General features: G+C 36.4%; 1 protein-coding gene across 1 annotated transcript in view; it reads right to left on the reverse strand.

The window, feature by feature from the left end:
• Nucleotides 1-23338, reverse strand: part of SNTG1 (syntrophin gamma 1) — a 489887-nt gene that overhangs the window by 72778 nt on the left and 393771 nt on the right. Inside the window, 1 exon segment of the mRNA XM_078151780.1 lies at nucleotides 22214-22306. Within this exon segment, the coding sequence (XP_078007906.1) occupies nucleotides 22214-22306 (93 nt within the window).

Genomic DNA, 23338 nt, shown 5'->3' on the forward strand with positions numbered 1-23338 from the left:
AATCACTGACCATTGTTTCTCTCCCTCCTCACTCCTTTTCTTCCCTCTAATGACAATAACATATTTATACAGCTGGGTGGTGCAGTGGGTAGTATTAGACTCCAAGTCAAGAAGTTATGTTAAAATTCTGTCTCACTAGCTTTGTGAGCCCATGGCAATTCACTTACCCTCTCTGGTTCAGTTTCCTCATCTGTAAAATAGGAATAATAATAGCACTTACCCCACAAGTGAGATTAAATGTCAAGGACTTTTCCACTGTGAAGGCACTAAATAAATATTGATTACCATGTTTTAAGGGTGAAAAATATGTAAGCACCTACTATTTACTGAGTGCTTTATATTGTCTCATTTGATCATTTGTTAAGGTTTGAAAAACTTTTCTCACTTTGTGCCATATGTGGTATCATATTATTCACATCTAGTAACTTGCCCCCAAATCACACAGTTAGCAAGTGTTCTAGGGAGGATCTGAACCCAAGTTTCTCTAGGTGTCATTTCATCACCACACAATGTAGATGTGTTTATACATGAACCCTAAACAATGTCTATTAGTAATTAACAAAACCAAAAAGCAGGTCTTTCGTAAAATGTGTTGAATGCTCAGATTTTGAACTTATACCACTGGTGGCTTTTGTATCTAGATATATCATTGTTTTGTGGTTGCAACTACAAAATGGAACAGAGGCCCAGTAAATGTTTCCATGCTAGGCACATGTAAAGGTTGCAAATGCTATTCTCTGACAGCTGAGAATCTGGTTTAGTCTACATTTCTTCCTTTAGAAACCACTGCTCACCAAAGACCTCTGATGAAATTCTGATTGCTACATGACAGGTTTCTCTGTCCTGGTTATTATTTCCTTGCAACCTACACCTATCTCACATTATTTGGAGCTAGGCTTCTGTGTTTCCTTTAAATTATTTCCTTGGCTTTCATTTGTTACTGTCTTCTAGTCTCCTGTAACATGCAGAAGCTAATCTGTTATTTTGTATGGCTGTATATTTTCTGTCACGGTGGAGTTCAAGCTTGGTGAACACTGTTCCAATGTCAGTAGACTTGCTGTTATAATAAATAATAATAATTGCTAGCATGTACATAGTTCTTTAAGGTTTGCAAAGCACTTCACAAACACCTCATTTTTTTCCTCCGAATAACCCTGGGGGTAGATACTATAATTATCCCTATTTTACAGATGAGGAAACTGAGGAAGAGAGGTTAAGTGACTTGCCCTGAGTCATAGAGTTGGTAACTATGTGAGGTGGCAATGGAAATCAGATTCCAGATTCCAGGCCCGTTGCTATAGCCATTGTGCCACCTATTTGCCTATTAGAGCGTTCATGCAAAGAAAACATAATCTCAATCTCTTTAAAATGTCATTTCAGTTTGAAAGAGTCCTTGAGAGTTTACTTGCTACAACAAAAATTGGACTTTCTTTAAAAGCAGTTTATAATAGAGGCTGGATAGTAAAATTGTAAGGTCTACAGAACTTAGTGAAGGACTAATAGAGAACACTGTATGCATGATTATCCATGTATGCATCATCTGCGCTATTGCACTGGAAACTTCTTGAGGAGCGAACTGCTTATGTAATCAATTAATCAACAGGCATTTATTAAGTACCTACTATGTGTAAGGCCTTACCTTTTAAGAACTTACATTCTAGTATAATAACTTGTATTTCATAGGATATTGTCATTGTGGCATCTGTATATGCAAAATATACATTGCAAGGCATTCTATGAATTTTGAATGAATAAGGGTATACTTCTAAACAATTTTGTCATTGAACAGTGATACCTGATAGGAAGAGAAAGAAAGGAAAATATTACTTTCTAAAGGGGAAAATTACTCCACTTAATCATCATACTAGAATCAGAATATCTACACGTATTACGTGATGATCATAATTGCATTCTCCCTTTGGCATTTATTGCTTTTGTGACTTTGAGCAGTTGACTGAGCCTCTCTAGCTCAGTTTCTTCATCTGTGGATCTAGTAGTCTTATTGTTCTGGGCATTTTTCCTCCCTGAATAATTCTATAGTTTTTTCTATAGTTTCTTGCCAATCTCTACTCTATATTATATGTAATGAATATTTATTCTTCCTTAATCACTGGTAGAAATACATATTTTATATACCTTTGGTTACTGGTCAAGTGCAACTAAATTAAATTCTTTGAATTTAACAAATAAAAAAAAATATTCCAGGAAGCAAGGGACTATTAGGGACTAGATGAGTGAGAAAAAACTTCATTAATAACTTTTTGGTTGTAACTTTCTCCCTTTTCTGTAACCATCCTTTAGTATCTAAGGATCCATGAACTAAAATTTATTGAATAACTTCAGAGCTCTTTGTAATGCTAATATTGTCACTGTAAGCAACATATGCCATTATAGGAAATGTGGAAGAACTGATTACAAGTCAACTACTCCCCTAAGGTAAATTTATCAAAATGAATTTGCATATGGCTTAAAATAACTATGTGCTTGCATATAATTGATAAGGCTGAAAATGTACACAAGGGAAGGGTTTCACATTATGTTTCTTCATCCAATAGGCCTTAACGGAAGCAAAGGGTGACAGCCTAAAGCAAATACTTTATATTTGAAGAATTCAGCAAGTGCTGCTAAAGCCTAGTACTTGGGAGATGGTTCAATAAAAGAAGATAAAATGGGATTTATGCCTCGGATAGTTCCAAACTATACCTCAAAGCTAATATTCACTGGGGATTTTGAATTTTTCAAGGTAAAACGTTAGAAAGGTCAACAACTTTCATAATTTTACAACTTTTTTTTTTCTCTTTGACCTAAGTGTGGCAAATATTCTTGGGTGACTTGGTCAATTGTTGCCATCATATATTTTTAAGGTGGATACTATGTCTTTTCAATTAAATACAAACATTTCCCAATATCATCATGTGTGTATTTACATATCATAAATTTGTATTTACTAACTCTGAGCAATTTAGAATTCTACCTTTAATTATTGTCAGAGGTGAAAAATTAGTGAAAGCATGACATTTTTACAGAAGAACACTTTGGGAGTATTATTTTAAGATTATTTATGAAGAAATAAGATAACTTATTTGAGAATGAAGCATGCCACTTTTGCAGGCAGCATGGTACATCAGAAATATGCAGTATTTGGAATCAAATTGCCTGAGTTCAAATCCCAGCTCTGCTATCTGTGTGACCTTGGGCAAATTACTTACCCTCTCTGAGGCTCAGTTTCTTACTTATAAAATAATAACGTTGTTTGGGGCAGCTAGGTGGCACAGTAGAGCACTGGCCCTGGATTCAGGAGGACCTGAGTTCAAATCTGGCCTCAGACACATAGCATTCACTAGCTGTATGACCCTGGGCAAGTCAATTAATCCCCTTGCCTAGCCAAAAAAAAAAAAGAGTAAAATAATAATTTGGACAATATGACCTCTAAAGTACCTTATAGCTCTGAATATATAACCCTTAAGGGAAAATAAGCATCTAAGTTATTGTCACCATATTTAGGGCGGGACCATGGGGCCAGCAGTAAAGAGCCATGGGAAAAAGTCATGGGTATTGCACATGCCTCTCACCTACCTTTAGGCTATCCACAGGCAGCATACAAACAGGCAGAAACTACTCTGGGCTAATGTTTTAGACTGGCCCATTTTATCCTGCTGCTTTACAGAACTGGAATTCAGAGAAAGAGAGAGGTAGGGGCCTTTCTTTGAGTCAGCATAGAATAAAAGTGAGGCCCTGGTATTCGAAAGTGGCTTTCCTCTGGTGTGCGTGTGTTTGTGCTCTCCTGCATAGCCTGTGTCCACAGGGAAGTCTTATTCTCTGAGCCTGATGTTGTGGCAACAGAGAATATGGAAGGATTTGAATAATGATGTCTCAGTCATAAGATCAATCATAGATGTGACCTTGACCTGAGCTTCTGAGCCCTTCCCTATTTTTTTTGGAAATAATCACGTCAGACATTGAGGGATTCTTCCAGGAATATAGGGCTGCCCCTTACATTTGAAGGAATTATATACTCTCACATTCTAGAAGTACAAAATTTATTGAGCTGTAGAAACAAGATTTTAGATCTGTTCACAGGGAGAAATAAATGATTAATGCATCAGATTTATTTTTGGAATTAAGTTTTGGGAAACAAGATTCCCTGAACATAATCTAGAATCAGCTTTAACTTGTTTTTACACAAAAATCCCCTAAGATGATGTTGTACTAAGAATGTCTGATTTATAGTCAGAAGACCTGGGTTCAAGGCCTCAGTTTGCCATTTACTATTGTATGACTGGGAAGTCACTTCACTTATCTCTTTATTTGTTTAAACTCTTTTACTTTTACCTGCACCTCATGGTTAACCAGCACTAAAACTACATGAAAATGTAAATTTTTTTCAATTTCAATATGCTAACTGAAAGGAAACAACCACATTCTATTTGAAAGGCTCATTAATTTAATAAAATATCTTTTAATGAAATCAAATTTACATTCCCCCACTTTCAACATTTTAAAACAATGTCTTTGCCTCAGATGTAGAATAAAATATCAATTAACTTGGTCATTTATCGATATATATATATTTATAAACCATGCCAACATTTCTCCTTTAAGTACAGAAAAAACAAGTATAATGTTTTATGCATTGTGTTGGTGTAAAGTATTATGGATGAATTCTCACCAACCTCAAGTAATAGACACTTTAAAAAAATGAACACTACACTTAATGACAAATGTTTTCATTTTGATAATATGTTAGATTTACCAAAAATTCTCCAAAAGCCAGTTTAATTAAATGTGGCTAACATGTCTTCGGAAGAATATACATTATTATGTCTTTTACAGGAATAGAAATAGTAGTCATTTATAAGAATATGTATTTATTGAAATATTTAGTCATCTAAAAAAAAGCACCACTATTTACACAAAAAATGTTATTGCCCATTACCCTGGCAATAGTAAGGAGGTAGGAGTAAGTAGCAGTAAGGAGTTGATTTATATAGAGAAGTGACTATATGAACTAAGTGTGAGTAAATTATGGGATGTTACCTGAATAATGCAAGACAAGGCCCCTTAATGGTACAATAATTGAATGTCAAGAAACTAAAGCAGATTGTCAGCTATTATTTTCAAAGCACATGGCAAACTTAGTTAACACGAAGGAAATACATCAGGAGTATGAAACAGCATGTATCTACTGCAGGCCCAGTCACACATGGCCACACTGGAATTCTCTTCTCTATGTGTACCTCAAGTCATTCTCTTGATTATTACTAGTGGGATATATATGCACCAAAACAAATAGTCCTCTTGGTAATTAATCATATGTTATTGTTATCTGTGCATTTTTAACAAAATCACCAGCTACATATTTTGAAGCACTCATCCTCTTTACTCAGGGAATTTGTTCAGGGAACATATATTAAAGAAGTTGGAAATTAGCTGATAGAAGCTCTTTCATTTAATAGAATCTAAAACTGTGGCCCAGAAAGGTTAAAAGATTTGCTTAAGGTCATACTGATGTTAAATAACGAATTTAGGATTGAATCCAAGGTTCTCTCACTACAAATCTAGTCCTCCATCATTAAATCATAAAAATTTATAACAATTCATAATACCTAATAATAATAGGATTTTTGTTTGCAAAGCTCTTCACTTATGTTATCTTGCCTAGAGTCACACAGCTAGTAAGTGTTATGTGTCTGAGGCCAGATTTGAACTCAGTTCCTCCTAACTCCAGGGCCGGTGCTCTATCCACTTTACCATCTAGCTAACCCCAGGTAAGACATTTCTGACAAGGGTACCACTAGACTGGCTCTTCCTAGTTGCATATATTTTTCATCAGCAACTCAGATTTCTGTTTTCCATAGTTTCTTCATTCTTTTCAATTCTGAACTGGAGTGGTAGAGATGTGGGAGGAGGATGGTAAGGCTCAGGGCAGGAGCATTAGAATGTATGGCTCATATATAAATGTAATTGCAAAAAAAAATTTAAAAAAGGTTAACTAATCATTTATATAGGGGGATTTGATCCATGCTATATTCAAATCCACTATTAACATGTCATGATTATAGGATTGTAGGTTTAGAGCCAGAAGATACCTGAAATGTTACCTGGTCCAACACCCTCATTTTATAAATTTGGAAACTGAGGCAGAAAATGTTACATGAGTTATCTAAGGTTACTATAATGATGGAAATAAAGGTAAACTGAAGAAGGATCCATTTATTAGCTAGGCTAGCAGTAGCCGATAAATGGGGTCAATGCCTCCTCAGCAATCAAAGACCCCATGTGAGAGAGGGGACAGGGTCTTTTATGGTGATTAAAAGGATGATGGAGAAAAATCATGAGCAATATAGTTGTGACCTCTTCTGATTGGTCAGAAAGTTAAAAAAAAGTCTCTGACAGCAGTTTGATGTTAGGATTGTTAGGACTTCCCCTTCTGAAATCCTCTTAACCACAAACAAAATGTGATTTGGTTCACAAGGGGAAAAATATATATAATATATAATATATATATATATATATATATATATATATATATATATATATACATACACACCCACACACACACACACACACACACACACACATATATATAGTAGTCCTTTCTGACTCTTCATGACCCTGTTAGAAAAACCTGAAACAAAAATCTACTACAGTGAGTGAGTGAAGGAAAGCCTTTGTTACACTTCTCACAAGGGAAGGGGGCACAATGCACTTTAGTAGCACATGGGCATTGGTTCAGTGGTAGAATCAACTTTTAAACCATTAGTAAGATCCATGCTCCAACCATCAGGGCTATGATTGGTGTAGTTCTCTGAGTTACACCCTTCCTGGACAGCCCATTGAATGTTTGTCCATGTTCTGTTAACTCTGCCCACTTCATGGGTCCCATGTTCAAAAATGGTGGCTATCTCCACCCTTGGGGTGTGTCAGTTCATATTCAATAAGCTTATTCAGCAAGCTCAGTGGAGAAAAGCCTTTGCCCAGTCGAAGCCCCGTCCCTGAACCCTAGCAGTTGCAACCTTCCAGGGCTCTTTCTTAAGGAGCTAGTTGTTTATGGAAAAGTTTGGAGCACTTTCTGAATGGTTAAGGGACTATCCACAAGGTCTTGGAATTTCTTATCCTGTTGTGGAAGCCTAACCCCCTAAAATCTTTCTTACAACTCCATTGGGGGTTTTCTTGGCAAAGATACTGGATTGGTTTTCCATTTCCTTCTTCAGTTCATTTTATAAATGAGGAACTCCAAGAAAACAGAGTCAAGTGACTTGCCCAGGATCACGTGGGTAGTAAGTGTCTGAATCCAGATTTGAACTCAGGAAGAAGAGTCTTCTTGACTCTAGGCCCAGGATTTTATCCACTGGGCTACCAAGCTTTACCCTAAGACAAAGGCAAGACAATTCTAGTGTTTCAATGAGGAGGTGGGATGTGTCATCTCAGCTCCTTCCCATTGCATCACTGGGAGATGAGAGCAGTCCTCGAGTGATGGAAGGGAGTTGCTACAGTTTAGATTGATGAGAATGACCTTTAGACAAGTTTCTTGAGAATGTGGGTGATGGGTGAAGTTACAAAATAAGAATTATGAGACAAATGACCTGAAGTTATCTGAGTAAAACTTACAGGGAAGGGGAATATTTAAAAATCAATTTTCAGTTTCAGATTATATAGAAAATAAATGGTGAAAATGGGATTTAAACCACGGTCCTTCGACACCAATTCTAGTACTTTTTCTAGTGAATCACTCTGTATGTAAATATTGTTCTTACTATTCAGTTGTGTCTGACTCTGTATGATCCCATGGGCCCATGTTTGTTTGTTTGTTTTTTATTTTTGTTTTTATTTTGTTTTTGTTTTTGGCAAAGATACTGGAGTGGTTTACCATTTCCTTTTACAGTGTGTTCCTGTAAGTAAGATGAATTTTAGTGTGTGTAAAGTGGCTTTTTTGTTATTCTTTCTTAGAGTTTTCTTCCCAGGATCCATAGCCATAACAATCTCTACTTCCCAGGTGTTAGATATGAGTTTTCATGATCATGGTTCAAAAGAGTTTCTACCAGGCTTGCGCAGTAGATATAGGGATGAAGTGATGTAAAACTGTGAGGCTAATGCTGGCAATATGCCTTCTTTGTCTGTTGCCCCTATAAAGCAAATTGGCACTGATCACTGAGGACCCCTATAGGGGTGAATGTTCAGGCGGAATGCTGTTGGTCCCTTGATCATCCCCCATCAAGGCTTGGGAGGAAGAATCTGTGTGTTCACCTCAACCAACCCCCATTGAGGTTTGAGGGGATTTAGGGGAGTGCACAAGTTGTGCTGGTCTCAACTGACCCCATAGACATGAGGGGTAGTTGCCCCTCCCCCCTTCACTCCCCCCTTCATGAGAACAGTTGTTAGGGAATGCTGTAGGAGCTGGTGCTCCCATTATCAGCAAAGTCCCTTTGAGAAGACTTGACTAGAATAAAGTAAGCTCATTTAACCCCTTATTATGACTCCATTCCTGTCTTCCTGTCTGACTAGATCAAAAGCAAACTGGCTAGTGAGAGAGGTGTCTCTCCTGTGTCTCCTATCTAAGAAATGGCATAGTCGATGTGTTTACTTGTCCAACAGTCCCCATTTTACAGATGAGTAACTGAGGTAAACAGGGATTAAATGACTTGCCTAGGATCACAGAACTAGTAAGTGTCTGAGACTGGATTTGAGCTCAGATCTTCCTCACTCCAAGCTGGTGCTCTATCCACTGCACCACCTGGCTAACCCTTTATGTATAGAGGGGAATGTGTACTTAAGAAAACAGGTTATCTACTCCAACCAAAAGTGGTAGGTTGAGCCATTACCATGAGTGATGGAGCCGGCTCAGAAGGGCTTGAAACAGTTGACTATCAAATTTTCAGTGTGAGGATTTACACCTCAGAAATTAGCAAACACTGCAACTCGGAGGCTGTTATTATTGTTTTGTTGATTTTCTAGACTTAGGAAAATAATGGAAAAAATGTTAATAATTCAGATTAAACTTAAAAGTGTGTCATGGGTAATTTATTTTTTTCCTCAAGAGAGCCAGGTGTCAAATATTTGCCAGTGCTCCCCTGCATGTATCTTAAGAGTATGGTGTTGTTCATGACTACCATGGAAGTGTTTTGCATGACTATACATGTATAACCTGTATTGAATTGCTTGCCTTCTGAATGAGCGTGGGTGGGGAGAGAGGAAGGGAGAAAATTTGGGACCCAAAGTTTTAAAAACAAATGTTAAAAATTGTTTTCACATGCAACTGGGAAATAAGATATACAGGCAATGGGGTATAGAAATCTATCCTGCCGCACAGGAAAATAGAAGGGGAAGGGCATAAGAGAAGGGAGGGGGAGACATAAGGGAAGGCAGATTAGGGAAGGGGTATTCCGAATACATGCTGTCTTGGGGTGAGGGGAGGGACGAGATGGGGAGAAAATTTGGAACAGAATCTTGTGGGTGTGAATGTTGAAAACTAAAAAGAAATAAATTAATAAAACTAAAAAAAAAAGAGTATGGTGCTGTTTACCACAAACCACTTTTACCTAATTTAATACTGATTGTCACCATGGCAAATTATACAAAGAGGCAAGGAGCAGTAACCTATCTTCATAGGCAAACTGTTCCTTATTAGTGTCATCAGCAGGAGTTCTTGAACATCACATAAGATTGCAGTGATAAGCTATGGCTCCCTATGCTGTAAGTGAAGAAGAATCTTCTATATATGGATCAGGAATCAGAGGAGCAAAAGGAGGCAATGCATGAAGGGAAATAGGAAATATCTGGTTCCATTCCAAAGTTAGAATCCAAAGAGTTATAAAACAAAAGAATGCCACATATCTCTTGATATTTTCCTCTATAACTCTTATCTTCTTTATTTCTCTGTCTCTTTGACTTCCTTTTGATTCAATACTTATTTGAACACCTCCTCCCTTTAATCTCTATAAAGGACTGAACATAAATTCTGAGCTAGACATACCTTGAATGGGAGGTTCATTTTATATAACAAAGATAATTTAATGCAAGTTACTAGTTCGCAGAGTCACAAAATTTTAGAATTGAAGGGAATTATAGAGGTTACCTAGTTAAATTCATACCAATAAAAAAAAATTCATTGCAAACACATCTGAGAGGTTTTCATCTAGATTTTGTTCAAAGATATCCAAGGAGAGGGAACACATTACCTCCTGTGGTAGAGCCCATTCCACATTTACATCATGGTAATTATCATGATGTTTATTTTGCCTCTTTCCTCCATCCACATTTCCCACTTGAAGCCCATTGTTAGTAATGCAAGCCTACTTGGCCTAAATAGAACAGTTCTATCTCTTTTTCAGGTGAAAGTCCTTCAATTATTCAGACATTCATTATGTTCCTCTGAAGTATTTTCTCCTCAGCTTAAACATATCCAGTTCTTTCTCATGGTCCCCTCATGATACTTTAATAAACGAGGCCTATTACCTTTGTGGCTGATCTGCTTTAACTTGGGTTAAGGAGTGGGGGTGAGGCATTTTTTAGCAATCACTTTAAGTTTCAGTCCACTCTCTTCAAGGACTAAATGAGACTTTAGAGGGCAGAGTGTGTCTCTGATTAGGAAGGGATTGGAGGAACTTTGTTGTACTTCACTCCTTGCTGTATCTTTTTGGTAAATGTAGTTGCTAGGTGGTGCAGTGGTTAGAGGACTGGACCTGAACTTAGGTTAAACCTGAATTTAAATCTAGCCTCGGATATTTATTAGTTGTATGACTAGGACTAGGACTTAGCATTTGTGTGTTTCAGTGTTTTCAACTATCAAATGAGAAAAATAATAACATCTGCCTCCCAGAATTATTGTGAGGCTAAATATGATATGCTGTTTGTAAAGTTCTTTGGAAGCTTAAAGTACTATACAAATATTCTTTTTTTTTTCAGTCATCTCCAACTTTCTATGAGTCCATCTGGGGTTTTATTTTTTTTTTCTTTCTGAGGCAATCAGGGTTAAGTGACTTGCCCAAGGTCACACAGCTAGTAAGTGTTAAGTGTCTGAGGCTGGATTTGTACTCAGGTCCTCCTGACTCCAACGCCAGAGTTTTCTTGACAGAGACACTGGAGTGGTTTGCCATTTCCTTCTTTAGCCCATTTTACAGATGAAGAACTGAACCAAACAGACTTATGTGACTTGCCCAAGGTCATACAGCTAGTAAGTGTCTGAGGCCAGATTTAAATTCATGAAGATGAGTCTTCCTGACTCCAGGCCTGGTACTCTATCCACTGAACAATCTAGCTATTATTTTTCAATATCCTTTTATGAAAGCTTATTGAAATTAAGATACTCAAAGTTTCTTTCTGTGGTAATCAGTGGATTCTTTCTATTTCTACCTTGTTCTCATGTTTTAAGAGATCTAGACAGTTTTCTTCTAAGATTTTTTGCAATATGATATTTAGGGTCTGTTTTTTGGTCACGGTGCTCAGATTGTCCAATGATTCTTAATTTTTTTTCCAAGTGAGTTATTTTTTGCTATGAGATACTTTATGTCTTCTATTTTTTAAATTTCAGTCTTTTGACTTTGTTAATATTTCTCATTGTCTAACGGACTCATTGGCTTTTATTTGGTCAATTCTAATTTTCAGTGAATTTGTGCTGGTGTAAGGTTTTGTATCTCCTTTGCCAACCTATTAATTCCCTTTCCAATTCTTTCATCCTTAGTTGTCATTTTCTCCATTTCCCCCCTTCTAGAGCTCCCCTTAATTTATAAAAAAAAAAAAAATTAAACTTTTAAAATCTGTGGCTTCATCTCTACTATATATTCTAGTTTAATTCTGGGACCCAAACCATATTTTTCTTTGAGGTTTTGCTTGCAAATGTTTTGGATTCATTATCTTCTTCTGGGTTTGTGTCTTGGGTGGCCCTGTCACCATGACAGCTTTTTTATTATAAGGTTATTTTTGTTCCCCTCATTCTTCCATCCTCCTTGCTGGACATGGTGTTACAGCCTGCCTCTACACAGTTTTGGAGGTAAGGTCCTAGCTGGTCCTGTTTCTTTCTTGTGATATTGGGTACTGCACAACACTTGCTTTTAATGGTCATCCAGAAGAGACCAGTAGCCCAAAGCAAAGACATTTATTTACCAAGATAACATATTAGCAATAGTAGTTACACAATATTCCTTCCCTGATAAGCCTTAGACACACTCTCCTACAAATACATGTGGCATCAGTTGGGAGTGTGGGCATGAGCTGAGAATATAATAGTAGTGAGGCATGCATGTAAGGAACTAATAAGGACAAAGCCAAGACATATATTTTTGGTACTTTGTTTAACACATTAACACCATTTTTAATTCTCTTATCTAACCTCTTACTGTTTTATGATTATACCAATTAAACTGGAGGAGGAATTAACTTCTCAAAGTATACAAGACTCATGTGAACACTGTTAAAGCTGTCATATCATGTAGATTTACTTTCATTAATTTTAATTTCATCCCTTACCACAGCCTCCTTTATATTTATATAAAGACAAAGATAAGGACTGGATCTGTGATGTGATTGTTATAGTGAACTCCTAGGTGAAAAAAGAACCCTTACCAGTTCAGGTTGGCATCTTCTTTGCAACTTTTGGTCTCTGAAATTTCCCTAGGCTGCTGAGAGACTTTTCACTTGACCAGGAATACATGTATGTATTTGATACAGTATGTATCAAAGGCAAAGCTTGCTATACATTTCTAATTTCTAAAATATATTTTGAAAAATCCATCTCAGGTTCTTTGTATGACAGAGTTGAAAATTATACTAATACTGGTGTTTATTAGGAATAAGAGAGTAAATGGTGATGTATTATGACTGTCAGAGTAACTTGTGACTAGTAAATACCTGTACATTTGTTATATTTTTTTATGTCTGAAAGGAAATGACCACTCCAGATTAGATTCATGTTGCATAATGGTCTGAAATGTTTTTTTTTTTGAGGACAAGAAGCCTGTGAAAGAAAGAACTACGCCTCATGGTGGATGTGAAAATGATAATAAAAGATGGAGCACAGTCAAACCTGTTCCTCTCTTATTTTTTTAATCAATGGGAAAAAATCTTTAGGCTGGGAATGATAGGACAATAATAGTAAGCATCTGAATGTAAATGAAAAAAAAATATTAAGCTATCTTCAATGACCTTAGCAATTTCAGAACAAGGTGAATTGAATCCTGCATACTTCGGATATTGATAGATATTAGGGCTGAATTACTCTTATACACAGGGAGCAATAAAAGTTGTAGGATTTTGACAAGACAAATATTTTGATTTCAAACAAAGAAAAAAGTGAATTTTTATTACTATCAAAAATGAACCTTGATGTGAATTTCTAGCAAAATTCTAGAACACTATTAAATGGGTGATTTATGAGCATTTAAAAAAGGAGGTAATGATCACTAAAATCCTTCATGGTTCATGAAGATCAGGTTATACCAGACAAACTTCATATTTTATATTTTGATCAAGTTTTAGCTGGGTGATGCTAATTTAAAAACATGGTATACCTATATTTGGAAAAAAAATTGACAATGGTGTGCTATGCTGATTAAAAAGTTAGAGGGATATAGGCTATTTCATAGAAACTTAGGTAGATTCTGGACTAGTTGAGAGACTAGACTCAAAGAATAGTGACTAATAGATTTATGTCAATATCCCATGATTTGCTCTTGATCCTTTCCAATTTCATATTTTTTAAAGCCAGTGAGTTGTGGAATGGCACGAGTGCTATGCTGATCAAGGTTTCAGATGGCATAAAGCTGGGACAGCTAAGACAATGGATAAAAGAAAGAGTCAAAAAAAATGATGGCTAGATGACTTGACTCAATATAATTAAATATAACTTGATAGGAATAAATGTGAAATTGTATGTGGGTTAAAAATTAACTGTGCAAGTATAGGAAGTATAAAGCATGGCTAAACAAAAGTTCTTATTTTTTTTTAAATGGAAGGTTCTAGCAGCTCAAATTTTAGCAAGTTCAATAGAACTCAACAATAAAGCATGGGTTCCACCCGCCCAAGAACAAAAACAAACTTCCAATGCAATATTAACTAATTACCACATTCATAAAGGCATAGGAATTAGAAAGAAGGACATAAGATAATCCTGCTATACTTCACCTTGGTCAGACTACACCTGGAATATCATATTCATTTACATATACACATTTTAGGAAAGACATTGACACGCCAGTGCAATGAAATGTGGTCTTCAAAAGTATTGAAAGAATTAGAGATCACACCAAATGAGAATTAGTTGTAAAAACTAGAGATGAATTGGAGAGGAGAATATTTTAGGAAGACATAATTGCTATCTTCAAGTATTTAACAAACTGCCATGTGAAAGAGAAATTCAACTTGTTTGGGTTGACTAGAAATGGAAGAATTAGGATCAGTATTAGAAAGGTTAGCAGGTAAGATTTTGTATTCATACGAAGAAAAACTTCCAAACAATTAGAACTGTCTAAAGTGGAATAAGTTGTCAGGATGTAGAGAGAGAGAGGCCCTTCAATGAAGATCTTCAGTTGGAGGCTGAATTATCACTTGTCAGTTATGTTGTTGAGAAAATTCATGTTTATTCATCAAATATCTACCTCTGCCTTTACTTCCAGTTCAAAATTCTGAGTTTTTTTCTTCCTTTAGACATAAGACTTAAGTCTTTGAGGGTAGTTATACATCCTTTACAGTTATATATCCTTTACATTAAAAAGCTTAAGCTAACATAAATTCTATTAGCCTAAAATGACTTTAAGAATCACAATATTGGGCACTCCCCGGAAGGCCTGTGGCCCACTTATGGTGCCTGAGAAGATTCAGGCATGGCAGCCATGGCCGAGGGCCCCCCTGCAGCTCATGGGGAAAGTCTGGGACCAGATGATGCCACGGCAGAGATGGCCGAGGAGGCCTTGGAATCTGCTTGAGGCGGACATCATGGAGCTGTGCCAGGATATGTTTTCCAAAATGGCCACATACCTGACAGGTGAGCTGACAGCCACTAGTGAAGACTATTAACTTCTTGAAAATAGAACAAACTGACTAGCTGAAGTATCTAGTAATGAAAGATATTACAGTAATCATAAGTAGAAACCTAAAGGACTTAAACCAGAAATATCCAGCACTTCAGCCTTATCTGGATCAGATCACTTTAATTGAGGGGCAAGTAGCAGCTCTTGAGCAGGCAGCTTACAAGTTGGATGCATATTCAAAGAAACTAGAAGCAAAGTACAAGAAGGTAGAGAGGCGATGAAAGAATTCCTTAGCACGAGGACTTTAACTACAAGAATGTTTCCTAAGGGCTAATAAGTGGGATGGAACTTATCACTATGCTTCACTTCTTAAAAGGAAGCAATGCTGCTCATCCAAGGAGAATTCCAGCCTCCACCTCTGGTTGGATGCGTAACTTTGGCCACCCCTTGATGTATCCTAAACCTGTGACCCCTGGAACCTTATCTTATTGTGTGTGCTGGACTAAGGCTCAGAAATCAGGATCAACCCTGTCAAGAGCAGACACAGAGGAAAGGCTCTTGCCTCCCTTTCTCCTCCTTTCTTCCCTCTCCCCTAGAGCTCCACCTTGGACTCTCCATTATGAATGTGTCCCCCACCCTCTTCTTAATCTGTTCTTCAACTTAAATAATAAATGAAAAAAATAACAATGTTGAATTTAAGAGATAATTTACCATTTTCAAGTTATAACGTTATTTAAAATGCTGTTTACCTCTAGATATGTCCACCTTTTGTAAGGTGCAAAGAGATTACCTGTATTTTCTTTCTTCATTCTAGGACACTATGCTTTGATTAGATGGGTAAAAGTCGAAAACCCAAAATTGCCAAAAAAGTTATTGACGTGCATAGAAGGCATTTTTATTCTTGTTGTCTAGCAGTACACGTCATTAAAGTAGAATGTGATTTCATAGAATGTAAAAGCCATCATATGGTATGTTATGTAGCATCATACTATTTAAGGAGTAATTAACATGAACTAGTAATGGGATAAGAATGAAGAATAAATAAAACCATAATAATTGCTTCTTTGTGATGCCCTCAAATTCACCTTATACCTATACCCTCTATCTATCTATCTATATATATATATATGCCTTCTAGCTGTACTATTAGTGATACAATTTTTAAGAATTACAAGTGTCATCTTCCCATGTAGGGATATGAACAGTTCAGTTCTCTTGAATCCCCTATGTTTGCTCTTCCCTTTTTACCTATTTGTGCTTCTCTTGGGTCTTGATATTGGAGATCAAATTCTTGCTTCAGTTCTGGTCTTCTCCTTTTGAAGGCTTAAAATCCTTCTATTTTATTGAATGACTATTTTTTCCCCTTGAAGTATTATGCTTAATTTCATCAGGTTGTTGTTGTGGTTGTTGTTGTTGTTGACTGTCTTTAGTTCTTGAGGAAGACCATGATATCAGGGAGGTGATGCCATGTCATTCAAGTGAACTCGATTTAAATTAGGGAGGGCTTCGTGAAGTCACCGGCCTCACTTTCTTCTGTAGAGCCATCTGGTTCCAGTGGCAAAATATAGATCAAGACAACTGAAGATGGCTCAGGATGCAGTGGGAACTTTGTCCTTTTCTAGCTAAGGCCTTTAACAGGTCTTAGCTTGACTGAGGCAACTCCCATTCAGTGATTAAGGCTTAATGAGAAATGAGGCAGAGAATGGACTCTACTTCATCAAAAAAAAAAAATCTGTCTGGGAGGGGAAGACCCTCAGGGCTGAAACAGAAATAATTGTTATTTATATTCATTCTGATGTTCCAGAGGGCAAAGGAACTAGGACTACAATTGAAAATCACTTATCCAGCAAAATTAAACATAATACAAGAGGAAAAAATGGTCATTCAAAGAAATAGAATTTCAAGTCTTCATAAGGAGAAGACCAGAATTGAACAAAAAAATTTGATCTCCAATATCAAGACACAAAAGAAGCTTAAAAAGGTTAAAAAAAAGAAAAGAAAAATAAGGGATTCAATGGAGCTGAACTATTTATATTACTACATAGGAAAATGATACTTACAATTCTTAAAAATCATACCACTAACAGTACAGCTAGAAAGAGGGTATGGGAATACAGTGAACTTCACTGGGTAAGTGATTCTTGGTTGTAGTCCGAGCTCCTTTGCCTTCTGACGTATCATGTTGCATGACCTGCGATCCTTTAATGTTGCAGCTGCCAAATCCTGTGTAATCCTGATTGTGGCTCCCCAATATTTAAATTGTTTCTTTCTGGCTACTTGTAATATTTTTTCCTTGATCTGGTAGTTCTGAAATTTGGCTATTAATGTTCCTTCAGGTTTTTATTTTGGGATCTCTTTCCTGAGGTGATCCAGAGGATTCTTTCAATACCTATTTTGCCCTCTGGTTCCAGAATATTAGAGCAATTTTCCTTGACAATTTCTTGAAAGATGCTGTCCAGGTACTCCCTTTGGTTATAGCTTTCAGGTAATCCAATGATTCTGATGTTGTCTCTCCTGGATCTATTTCCCAGGTTAGTTGTTTTTTTTCCCATAAGGTATTTCATATTTTCTTCTTTTTTTTTCATTCTTTTGAATTTGTTTTATTGATTCTTGATGTCTTATAGAGTCATTAGCTTCCATTTGCCCAATTCTAACTTTATAAGAATTGTTCTTCTCAGCTGTTGTACCTCCTTTTCCATTTGGCCAATTCTACTTTTTAAGCAATTGTTTTCTTTTTCCAAGCTGTTGACTTTTTTTTTCATAATTCGCTTGCATCACTCTCATTTATTTCCCCATTTTTTCTTCTCCCTCTCTTATTTGATTTTTAAACTCCTTTTTGAGCTCCACAAGTCCTTTCTGGGCTTGAGACCACTTCTTGTTTTTCTCTGGGGTTTTGCCCACAAGTGTTTTCACATTGTTCTCTTTTGAGTTTGTCCTGATCTTCCCTGTCACTATAATAACTGTCTGTGGTCAGATTATTTTGTTATTGTTGTTGTTGTTGTTTTTTCTCATCTTTTTCCTTTTTTTAAATTTGAGCTCTCCTCCTGGGGTAGAAGGGGCACTGTCCTAGGCTTCTTGTGCCTAGGGCTATATTCCCTGGCTGTTTACCTGGTGCTGCACTGATGTTGCCCTGAGACTCAAGAAGGACCCCTGTATTTGGTGCTGTGCTGAAGGGGTGGGGTAGGGGGTGGTTGGTGCTGCTAGAGGCTATAGGGGTCTGGCAGCTCACCTGGTCCTGAGCTGGGTTTCTAGTGCTGGTGTCTGTCATATATTGAGCACAGTGGGTTGTTCCTGCATTGATTTCTACCTGTTTTACTGAGCTACACTGAAGTACATGGTGTTCTGACTGCTGTTTGCTGCCTGGTTGCCTGGCTATGCTGGAATATGCATGGGGTCCTGGAGAACTGGTGTCTGCCCATTTGCTTAGGCACCTGTAGGGCTGGTGTCTACTTGCTTGTCTGGGGCTATGCTGAAGCATGTGGTAGTCTCACTAATGAAGGTTGTCCATTCCCTTGGATAAGCTGAGGCATGTCAGGGGTCCTGTGTTGGTGTTTTCCTGCTATATTGCACTGGGACACAGGATCTCCTACTGGGGCTGCTGGATTGCTGGAATGCTTCATGCCCTAGACTGTACACCCCCTTTACCTGAGTAAGACAGACCTTTCCTGCCAACCTTCCAAGTTTCTTGGACTAAAAGACTATTTTACCTGATCTTTTTGCTCTTTCTGCTGTTCCAGGATTTGTTTCAGGGTGCTATTTTATGGTTCTTTGGAGACAAATATGAAAGAGTTACAGTGATGCCTGCTTACTCTGCCTTCTTTGCTCCCAGAAGTCTACAATTACTTCTAATAAATAATGAAGTTAACTGACATGAATTTTATCTCTCTCCTAACTGTCCTTTTCAGATGGTGCTAAGAGGAAGTTAATTGGGAAAGGGCATGGAGAGGATGAAAACAAGAAAAAAGGTAAATGGAATTGATAATCACCAAGTTGATAAAAATTTGACTGGATAATTGTGAATTGACTATTAATCCACGATGTCAGTATTGCTGAACATATTATGGCTTCAAATGGTCTTTCTTAGTAAATGATTTTTTTTTTTTTTTAAACTAATATATGGAAAAATCAGCTACTTCAATGACTGTAATTATAGTAAAAAATTCCCTTTTGGAAGAATAGAGTACCAATTGTTCCTATCATACCAACACTTTAGTTCTACTCCTCCTGAGATCAATGTGTTTCTACCCACTATCTCTATGTCAGGATGGAAGAAAAAAATAGTCAATAACTGCCTTTGCCTGCTGTTTGTGAGAAAAGAAAATCTGTTAAGTTTGGGTAGGAAGGATAAGGAATATGAAGAACTTAGGGGGAATTTGGAGGAAAAAAATAAGGTATTAAAAGATGAGTTGGAGACCTAGGGCAACTCTGACCTTTCTATATTTATGTACCCTTTCAAGTATGGTTGTGTGCAATCTATACTTTTGGGAAGATTTTTATTCCCTTTGCTACAAGGAACCAGGTTGGAAATTATTTTTATTTTAGTCGGGTTCCTTTCCATTTTTTTACAATAAAAATATTTTGAGTATCATGCAGAGTTATGATGATGTATCCTTTGTTCCTGGACTAGATGACTTTTGAGGTCCCTTTCAAAACTTGATTATTTTAATATTATTTTTATCTTTACACATTCATCCTATCAAATGCCACTATCTTCCTGAAGCATAATTAACTAAGTTATTAAAATGGTCTCTTGATGCATATTCCACTAAAGTCATATCATTGCATGGACATCATCTTATGTCCATGAAAGTTATGCCAGAGAGCACACACCACAACAGACTCTACTAAGCAAGAATAGCTTTGAATTTTAGGTTAGTGATAAGTGTGTTTGCCTATGACACCAGAACAGAAAGAGCTAAATTAGAAGAGACAACTGAACATACCAGTAAAGAGCTGATTTTAAGGACAAAGGACTTGGGTTTAAAAATCCTGGTTCTGATGCACTTGGCAATGTGACATTGGGGAAGTCAAAGAAACCTCGGGGCCCTAGGACACTCTCAAAGAATATAACTGGCAAAATTATTACCATTAAGAACAATAATAATTTAATATTAATAATACTGACCTTCCATAGAAGGAGTTTACTTATGGAATATCAATGAAATCTTAGGTTTAAATTCCTATACCTTAATCATCTGAATTTCAACTACCAGATGGTGATTTTTTTTAACTACAGGAACCCACTTACACTAAAGGAATAATTTATTATTTATGATAATAATAATATAGTATCAATTTTATGAAATAAAGCAATCATTTCTATAACAGTACAACAAAAAAGATGATTGCACATGAAACAGCAAATCCACTATGTACAGCATGCTATCCTAAAGGAATACAGTGTTTGTGATCTGTATCAAAAAGAAGTATGAATGAATTCAAGTCACTAAACTCTCTGGGTCTTAGTTTCCTCATCCCTAAAATGCTGGATTGGACTAGATAATCTTTATGGTCCCTTCCAACTCTAGATTGTTATGTCCATGAAGAAACTTTTTTTTTGGGGGGGTAAGGGGCAAAGCAATCAGGATTAAGCGACTTGTCCAGGGTCACACAGCTAGTAAGTATCAAGTGTCTGAGGCCAGATTTGAACTCAGGTCCTTCTGTCTCCCAAGCCAGTGTTTATTCTATCCACTACACCACCTAGCTGCTCCAAAGAAACTTCTTAATAGACATAATAAATTCTATGGTCCCGCAGAAGCCTCAGATAGCCTTAAATATGAATGTTCAACATGGCAGAGTATGATGACAGAAGGTAGGGATTACTGCTATTCCTTTTATGTCTTTGGCCTTCCTCCTTGTCAAACTTGTCTGGACTCAAACCTCATTTCTCACTAAATGTTTTTGCCCCCTATATGGAAATATAATAATTTGCTTAGCATTTCCAAACTAATCACATTCCCTAACTGCTTCCCGGTTCTTTCTGGGAAACTTGCCAGTGTAACCGTGGTATGAATAAGCAGATAGTGATATACATTGTTTGAGACATTTGTATCCTCATTATCCTCTTGCTGCACAAGTCACAAAGGATGGAAATCAAGACATCAGCGGCTTAGATCAGCCTTAAAGATAGAGCAATAAATGCTTTAGGCCCTCAAAAATGCATGTGAGGATTTTAAATAGCCTTTCCTAAATTTATTTGATTGCTATAACAATGCCTCTGAAGTCATTAAGAATCACAACCCAAAAGGACTACCCATGGCATCAAGAGTGTATATAACATTTCTTTTTTCCCCTCAGAGTTTGTTTTTGTATGTGATATGACTTTTCATTTACATAAGTATATATAGATTAGACAGATAGATAGATAGATAGATAGATAGATAGATAGATAGATAGATAGTGTGTGTGTATGTGTGTGTGTGAGATTTCAAGGAGACCAGTAAGCTCAGCTCTCAAACTTTCATATGTATCCTGATGCATTTAGGATTAAGTACTATGTTTTAAGTCTCTCTTAAACATGGTAACAGCAACAGCAAAAAAAAAAAAAAGGTATGATTCTAACATAAAATCTGATAAGTAATGAAGGCTTTAGTGCAAAAGAATTTGCCAGATCATTTCCTGAAAACAAGTTTTGACAAATGTGTAAGTTGAAATAATGCAAAGACACTGGATGCCTGTGAAATAGAAGGCACTAGTGAGTTGAGGAGAAGACACAGTCATAGATTGTGATAGTGGGATGGAGACTGCACTTGTTACTCTCTAAGGTTTCTTCCAAATCTAAGATTCCATGAATCTATGAAGCACTGATCAGGTAGGCAAAGCATAGAAAAGCATTATCATACATGAAATTACTTTTACAGTAGCAGTTTTTATATAATTCAAGAGAAATAGTCTAGAGGCAACTTTAAGGCAAATCTTATCATCACTGAGGTATATTTTTCTCAGAGCAAGGGCATAGCTCACTGAAATGCAAATAAATATAATAGCCATTTACCATATTTTAGACACTAGCAGCATAAAAACTTGGTATCTTATCAGTTTTTATTTTGAATTTTCTATAATAACATTAAGACATTACTTATCCCATTTTAACCAGGAAACAAACTACTTGGATTTTGCTATAGCCTACGGATTTGGCAAAAGATAATTGAGTTTAAAACTGTAAGAAAATGCTTTGAGTACATTTAAGTTAAAGTCCAAAGTCAGAATATCTGCACCATGATTATCAGAGCCAGGAGTGAAAATTTTACCTTTGTTGCAGCATCAAAGCAGACAAATCCCATACTAAAGTCAATAGTTAGTCCCATTAGATGACTTTCCAGTACACAGGCATAGGTCTTGCACTAGAAAGATTAAAAAAAAAAGTTACTTTATATGAGAGATCTAAAGAGATTGTTTTGCCTCATTACACCAAACTGCTGTAAGAATTGTCACATATTGGCAGAATCATTTTGAGTACTTTTTTGACAAACATTATGTCTCATGGTTTCATATTATAGTTTCTCTTAAACACTAATGAGAATTTTGCTTAAAATTCTACCATGTTGGGGAACAGTTTTTGGATCTAAATTTCTCTGATTCACCAAAACATACCCTGAGGCAAAGAAATATAACAGAGTTCATGACTTGGCAAAAGGTCTATAATTTGAACCATGTGTCACCCTGACATAAAGAGATAGCCTTCCATAGCTCTTCAATAGAAAATTTTAAATTTGTTGCTAAAAGGGCAGTAATCTACGGACAACAAAGTAGCGACCATTTCTTAGCATGACCAATTCATTCTCAAAAACATTTCAAGTGAACATGGAGGCATTTTAAATCACCCACTACAGACTGTTGATGTCCAACCTCTATGTTGAGCTGTTTTCTTACTATACCTTCTGAATAATTGAGAAAAGATTTGCAAAATGTAATATTTTTAGCCAATAAGTACGTTGCTATTGCTATTGCCATCAACTTGAAATCTAGAAAATTAAAGTACATAAAAATAAATGTAGTTGATTAAATTTGACAGGAGGAAAGGTTTTTCTTATAGAATGGTAACTCCCATAGATAGTTCCTGTTGATGTAAAGATTTTACACCACTGAAATGATACTATGCCCTTACATGCACCAACCTTATAGAGCTGGCTCTCAGTCTAGACTCATCATTTCCCTTTTCAAATTTGTTCAAATCTAATTCAGCAAAAAATTGACCTATGTATATTGACAACCTGAGTCTTAAGCACAATTTACCAAACTCCTCTAGTCTATTTTTTTCTTTCTACTCTTTTTCAGTCCTATTTGCAGCTCATCTATTTCATCCTCTAGCATTTCCAGTCTAAAAACCATAATGCCTTTTTTAATTAATCAGGCAAGAAGAGAGAATATATACA

This window comes from Phascolarctos cinereus, unplaced genomic scaffold (assembly GCF_003287225.1).
Source record: "Phascolarctos cinereus isolate Bilbo 61053 unplaced genomic scaffold, phaCin_HiC Scaffold_4;HRSCAF=312, whole genome shotgun sequence".
Classification (NCBI taxonomy): Eukaryota; Metazoa; Chordata; class Mammalia; order Diprotodontia; family Phascolarctidae; genus Phascolarctos; species Phascolarctos cinereus.